The sequence below is a fragment of the Limulus polyphemus genome, unplaced genomic scaffold, assembly GCF_000517525.1.
Source record: "Limulus polyphemus unplaced genomic scaffold, Limulus_polyphemus-2.1.2 Scaffold4228, whole genome shotgun sequence".
Classification (NCBI taxonomy): Eukaryota; Metazoa; Arthropoda; class Merostomata; order Xiphosura; family Limulidae; genus Limulus; species Limulus polyphemus.
Window position 1 is genome coordinate 36,805 of NW_013669838.1, and position 7,654 is coordinate 44,458.

The 7,654-nt window shown below is 36.9% G+C and overlaps 1 protein-coding gene across 3 annotated transcripts in view; it reads left to right on the plus strand.

Annotated features, from left to right (window-relative positions):
* The window catches only part of LOC106470806 (FTS and Hook-interacting protein-like), an 87,626-nt gene that overhangs the window by 36,179 nt on the left and 43,793 nt on the right, over positions 1-7,654 (plus strand). For all 3 annotated transcript variants that reach the window (XR_002613132.1, XM_022399450.1, XM_022399449.1), the window contains exon 6: positions 791-949. Coding sequence is in view for 2 of the 3 variants with exons in the window: in XM_022399450.1 (XP_022255158.1) it covers positions 791-949 (159 nt within the window). In the remaining variant the exon portion in view is untranslated. The remainder of the gene's footprint in view (positions 1-790; positions 950-7,654) is intronic.

The window sequence follows — 7,654 nt, forward strand, 5'->3', positions numbered from 1 at the left end:
ATTTTGAATGTAAGATACTAAAACCTTGTGTTATGGGCAGTAAAGAGTACCCGGGCAATAGGGTTAATACACTGATGAACCAGAACACCAAGATCCTTTCCTTCCATAACACTGTTAAAGTTATACCCATCAAAATAATTCAAATTATGATATCCCACATGCATTACTTTGCATTTATTATAATTAAAAGGCATCTGATATATAGATCCAGATCCTTTTGTAAAGAAGCAGCATTCCTTCTTACAGCCAGCAACACCCAAACTATAATATCATTAGCAAGTTTAAATAATTGAATGTCCATTCATTTATCTGTGTCATTGATGTAAATAAAAAAAGAGCAAAGGTCCTAACACTGAACCCTGAGGTACCCAACTTGTGACATTAATCCAGTTTGACTGAACTCCAATTATAACAACCCTCTGCTTTCTTCCATCCAGCCATTTTTCTATCTAATGAGCCAATGTGTTCCCCACATGCACAAAGTTAATTTTCTAACATGTCTTTTGTATGGCATTTTGTCAAATGCTTTCTGAACATTCAGATACACCAAATGCTTACCTGTAAGGACTATTTATTTGTGTTAATAAAATTTTAGTTTTGATTCAAGACTGATATCAGCTAGCTTCTGAAGAGATTCAAGTAATCATTGTCTGTAAATTACAGACTAAGTTCTTTTCAGATGTTAAATGCATGATTGAGTTAACTGTACACAAGGAAATGACTAGGGCTATGTATCACCTATCTTTAAAATTAACAAAGATCTGATAGTAAAGGTTTTTTCATCCTGCAGGTGCTAGCGACGGGGTTGAGTGGACTGTATTCAGTTTTACCTAGGAAACTTCCAGTCATGAAAGGTGATTGGTTCCACCTTACTAACGAAGATGTTCAAGAAATTCCTGAAGTTTTTATCTTCATGAATTCTTTAGAATTTTGTAACGCAGTTGTACAGGTAAGAAGACTGTACTTTCATAGCATCTCAACATTTCATTACACAGAGCTCTTTATAACAGAATATAATTTACAGCTCATCTTATGTATAGGTTTTCTGTTTCTGTACTGGAAATGATTATTAGCCCTTCTGTACAAATTGAACATTAATGGATATCCAAAAAAATTTATTGATAAGGCATTATGAAGATATGAATGTAGAGCTCATAGGAGCAATGCAAAAACATTACCATAAAAACAAAAGCAATTTCATGCAAATTTTGGTATACCATTAGTCCTAAGATTTCAGCTTGTAGTAGACAGACCTTCAGACAGTCAGATCTTAACATCAGAGTTATAGAGAAATCAAGTAAAACTTTGAACAATATGTTATTAAAATTAATCTTTAAACCCAAAACATACAATAAATCCCCAAGCAAATGTGCAGATGGTAAATCAGAGTTATAGAGAAATCAAGTAAAACATGACTGTGATTGTCCATGACTTCCTGATTTGCTTATTCAAAACTGTTTCAATGTAATACACTCAACTCTCTGAGTCATTTTGTTTTGTTTTAACTATCTTAAGCTTTTGATTTCACAATTAAATTAAGAAATGAGTGTATGTGAATTATGATTATTTTTATAAAATATATATATCTAATACTGCTATGACATTTGGAAAATGTGCTGTTGTAACATGTAACAATGTAGCTATACATACTACAACCCCGAATGTCTCAGTGTATCTTTATGAAGTTTTGCAAGTTTTTAGTAAAAACCACAAGAAATCAATTTTTTTTAAATATTTTTACAAAAGATTTGTCTGTGAATTTATAAAACCTTTACTGAATCAGCCTGAGTGAAAAGTGATTTTGATGCTCATTAGAAAAACACTTCTCTTCACTTTACAATTTTAATATTTTATGCTATAACCTCCTAAAAAACTGTAAAAACTTTATACTTGTCTCATTATATATATATTCTACCTTAACCCTAACTGTAGCAAAATCATCATTGTGTAGTGAAATGAATAAATGAAATATATGAAATAAAACATATTGTGGAGTATATAATGGACAGTTACAATTATTTATCTTAATAGTCTCAGTTGCTGATCTTTCTACATCTACTTTCCTGTAATTTTATGGTTTTATTGAACAGTGTGGATAAACAAAGAATCAGATTACATCATGTGACCTCAAACTGCATACTCTTTGGAAGGGAATATTAGGAGAATTTGTATATTTATATTTTTTCATTTAAATTTTCTTACCTAACCTAATAAGTTTGTAATTTTTACATTTTAGTTACTACTGTTAATATATGTATATGTAACAAAAAATATATACATAAAAAACAAGAAAGTTGGTACTTACTTTAGCATCTGTCTAAACCATGTCTCTATTTGCTGGACATATCTATAACCAACAGAAATATAAAATGTAAATTTAATGGCCCCTTATTTTCATTTACTTAGCTTTGGCAGATTAGAAGAAAGTGTTGTTGTGTGAAGTTATTGCTGTGAGCAGTAATGAACGTTTTTAACCTATTCATAGCTTAGTTAGAAAGCCAGATAAATTATAATATTCTATTCTATTACTTTTGAGTTAAACAGTGCATATTAGAAAGCTACATGAATATTTTTTTGGCCAACTAACAGAATGAGTAAAGAGTTACTCTCTCTCAACATGGGCTTCGTCAGTTTGACCGACCACATGACCTCTTTGTACAGTTCAAAGTCTTTGTAGATTTAATACTTCTAACTTTCAATATAGTGTGTACATCTTCACAAAATTTGACAGTCTTTCAGTTCATATTATAAGTCTTTCATGTACAAAAAATCATATTTTTTAGTAAAGTATTTTTAATAAACTAAACAAGAAGATTTGTTTTCATGTTAAGATTAAAAATACTTTTCTTCATCTCAAAAATCTCGAATTTTATTTTTTAATCTCTGAAACTTCTCAAATACATTTCAAATATTCAATTTCGATAAGGTACTCTCTCTCCTCTCACAAGAGTAGCTTTTCTCGTTTTGTGCTGCCCTCTATATGCAATTGTTTTCCAGAAATGCATGCCACAAGCCTTCATCCTCCTTTTTTAGAATTCAAAATTTCAACACGTTTTTCATGCAAATCATCATGCGTCACCTCTCCACCAATAGTAGAGCACTACTATCACGTGATGCATGTGACTCCCTCTGCACACCACTACCAAACTATCACTTCTTGTCTGGCAGCTGTCGGGTTCAGGCATTCTTTTTTACATTATTCAGTTACCTTGAAGTGGTTTATTTTTTTCATATTTTTCTTAACTTTATTTCCAACACTCCATAGTTGTGGAGTGTATATTTCAATAAAGCATTACTTCTTCGTGTTTCCCGCTTATGAATTCCGAAGTTACAGTCACCATTTCGCCAGCGTCTGATGCCGGGCGATTCGTCGGGGGATATATCATTGCTCATTCACCGGGAGATGGAGAGCCAACCTCTTTGAAGCCAGACTGTAGATGATTTTGATCGTTTGTTTCCGTACCTGGAGTTTGCCACGCCGTCCCATACACTACCTGATGATTCAGCTCGTCTGTCATTGGGCTTTTCAGATATTATTTCTCAGGTATGTGATGTTTTGTCCCTTACACCTGTTGCCTGTGGACCTTCTCTCTTACATGAAACTTCCCAACCCTAGTAAGTCTTTCTCCCATCCCCCGATATTAATGTACATGCAGACTGATTTGCCTATCAATTGGGGGAGGGCGTTAGTATGCCTCTTTCCTCACAGACTTCAGATCAGTCTGCCCTTGCTTATCATCGAGCGGACTTTCCTTTTCTCGACCAACAGTTGTTGGGAGTCAGTTCTACCTGTTTGGGAGCGGACCCAGATTACCCTGTACAACGTACCCAAGCCCAGTTTTCTCACTTTCATCTCACCCTCATGACTCTGTTAAGGTACTTTTCTCCATGCACAGCCCTTCTGATTGCTTCTTACTGGCCTGGTCAATCTTGGTTTCTTCAGTTGCTTCAACAGCAGGTGGTCCCTCCCCTTCCTCTTCCCTTCCATCCCAATCTACTCTGTCAACTCCAGTCACTGGTGCTCCATCCCATGCCGTCCATCCTCCGTCTTCATGCCTGGCTTTTGTTAGGTGCTTAGCAAGGAGTTCCAGTTTCTCTCGCAGAGTAGCTTCACATTTAGCATGTTCCATTCACCCTTCTATCAATGCAAATGGAGCATTTATCATTCCTGGACATTCACTCAGGGTTTCCAGGCTTCTCGCCCAACGATTGTTTGTATCTCCAAGTTTCTCATGTGGCTCTTTGAGAGGGGTTCTTTGGTCTCTTGGATTTCAAGATTTGGGGTAGCATTATCCCATACATTGTTTTCCTGCTTCCACATGGTTTTTGCTTCCCCTGTCCTTTCTATGGTGATCTGTTCCTTCCAGCTCCATTGGCATTGAGGCAGCCATGCTCATGGACTGGGACTTTAACATCGTTCTTTACCTCCATTTGAACTTCTGTCTGTGTGTGATCCCTGTTTCACCTCTCCTCCTGGCCTGCAGGCATTGAATGTCACATATTTTTGCCCTTGACCTTACCAGGACCTTGTACCATTTCTCCAACCTTATCTTTTAACCAGAGCATGCTTTCCTTCCCAAGACTTCTGCGGCTCGATAAGGTAAATTCTCTTTTTATCTCGTCTCTACTATTGTCCTGATCCAAATACTTCTCTTTCCTGTCCATTCCCTCCATTGTTCTGTTGCTCGCACTGCTTCCTTCCGGGGTCTTCGTTCTTGCCTTTTTATCCCTTGGCAACCTTCCTCATCCCATGATCTTTTCCCAGTTACCCTGACTACTTTGGTTCGACGTATGATCCAGTTGGCCTATTCCTCCTTGTCTCCATCCCAGCATGATCTCTTTCATCACATCAAATCTGTCACCTTACCTTTCCCTTGCCTTTTGTCTTTGCCAGCCATTGGAAGAAATTCTACAATTGGACGACTCTGCACACGTTCATCTCCCACTACCTATAATACATTCCTGTTTCTGCTTCTTCGGGGTATTGCCATGACTAGATTTAATAAATCGGTGTTGTCTGCTTTTCAAAATATGGTTTTATGATCACCAATTGCACTGTCTCAGGTGTTGCAGTCCCTCCAGACTCTCCACCACCCTTTTCCACCTTTTCTTCCAGTGAAGTATGGGAGTCCTTACCACTTACCAGTTTCAAGCTGCTGGGGTGGTTGACCATAGAGACAACCTGCTGGATGGCTGGATGGGTTCCACAAAAATGGCTATAACCTTTCAGTTCAGAGTAGGGTGATGGTGTTCTGCCAGTGTAGAGGGAGTTACAAGATCCTCTGGATGTGTGACTACTTAGCAGAGTTGAAATGCCCAAATGCAGTTCACCCCTCTGATTTGGTGCCTACCCTTGTGCAGATGTCAATACCCAGCGATCGAGGTTTTTGAGATCAAGTGAACCAATCGCATAAGTCCTCACTCAGGTTTCTGTTTGTCCATCTTCCTTTCTCGACTTGTCTTCTGGGTTGTAGGTCGCAGAAGGTATACATGGCCTGTTTCCACTTCTGTCCTGGGTTTTCCCTCATTGGGTGACGATATTGTTACTGACCTGGGGTCGTTTTGGGCTGGGTTCATGGTCGCGGTGTTTGAGTGCATGCGATGGACTTCTCTCGGATTCCAGATGACACATTCCCAGATCCCTGGCATTAGGCTACCGTGTTATTTCTTGGAGTCAATGGTTAGGTTCCCTCTTGACTCTGGGACTTGAGGTGAAAATGGTATTATCCTAATTCTATCCTCGTGAAAATGAGTGAGGTTTTGGATGTAGTTGACTTACCAAGTATGGTTCGTCACACCCTAGCCACTCTACACTATAGGACATATCCTCACTTGCCCACTTTCCATCATGGAATTGGGTGATTTTGATTTCTGTTTATGATCACATTGCTAAACTATCCTCTCCCATGCAGATGGGGCTCCCTTTAATGTTCTGACATGTCTGGTCCTCCTGATCATGTTGATGTTCCTGGCAAAGAGATACCTGGCTTAGATGTGGTGCAGTACCACTCAGATCATCTCAATCTGATCTGTTCCTCTAATTTTGGGAGTGTTCTCTGGATGCTTCAGGGAGATATGCCTGTTCCTCCCTCACACCTGTCCCTCCTACATTTCAATTTGGGATTCAAGACAATCTTGGGAGCGGAGGTAGAGTACCTTATCAGAAGTTATAATTTTCCTAAATGAAAATGTATTTCTGATAGGTATTTTCCTCTTCTCACACTTCCCACCCCCTCCTCTCCACAATCTTTTGGTGATCGCATCTTCTGCCAGACTTTAAAGTGACAGTTCGGTAGTGGCAAGCGGAGGGAGTCACATGTGTCATGTGATAGTAGTGCTCTCCTATTGGTGGAGAGGTGATACATGATGATTTGCATAAAAGACATGTTGGAACTTTGGATTCAAACAGAGGGAGGATGAAGGCTTGTAGCATGCATTTCTGAAAAAAGTTTGCATATAGAGAGCAGCACAAAACAAGAAAAACTAATCTTGTGTGTGGAAAATTATAAATATCAGTAAAACTTTATATTTTATTTGTTATTTTCTCTACCCTAACTCTATACGTGGTTGGTCAATTTTACTGACCTTGTAACCACCAAAAAATAAATCGAAATAAATCTTCATTTTCATTTTTTCTTTCTAGAATGACTTCAAATGTAACATGAAACTTCATTGGCTTATCCTAAATAGCTTAAGGCTTTGTAACAGTATACATCTATTTAGAATTAAATGTTATTGTTTTATTGCCATTTTGATTACCCTTTATATGCACCATTGTAAATCACTTAGGAAGCGTGCAGCTTACATTACACTATCAAATCACATTACCTATGAGCTACTCCAAGCTGTTCACATGCGTTCCTCATGAAATATTTTTATTGTATTATTATTATTATTTATTTTACCAAATCTAACCTTAACTAGCCTAAAAAGAGCCATATTTTTACATTTTATTTACTTTATAATAATAAATAAAGAATATACATGAAAAACAAGAAATAAAGTACTTACCTGTGTATTGTTTTATTTTTTTGCTGTCGTCTATCTATGACATTTAACCCTACTTTTTATATTAATCATAGTAATGCATAGTAATTTAATTAAATAATACACCAAAGAACATGGAATAATAATACGAAAAAACAGACAATTTCCTCTAACAAGCAGTTTTTCTGGCTTTCTAACTATGTGACAAGAGCTGTTACAAATTCGTCTAAGCTAGTTGTTACCATTCCTGTTGGAACGAAAGTTGTACTGCTAGTGAAATTGATGATTATCTGTTCAGAACAATACGTTATACAATACGTCATTTGATAGATGAAAACCTTGGCTTTCTATTGGTTATAGGTAATATATAATTAAACATAAGATAAAACTATTAACAAATCCTGAAAGAGTGTATGTGACAGGTGGGTGTGGCAGGAGGGGGTCTGATTTTCTGTTTGATGCCTCGGTAACCAAACACAATTTAAAGCTATAAAAATTATGGTTTGTCTGAGCAATTACAATTTTATAGTGAGTAATTTATGTTTAATTTCATAGTTACTGGAGGGGTAGTGAAAATGTGTCACGTGTGTCACACTAGGGGAAATTCAGGATTTTTTTTTTAATATTTCTTTATAAAAAATGAAGAACTTTAAACTTGTATACTATT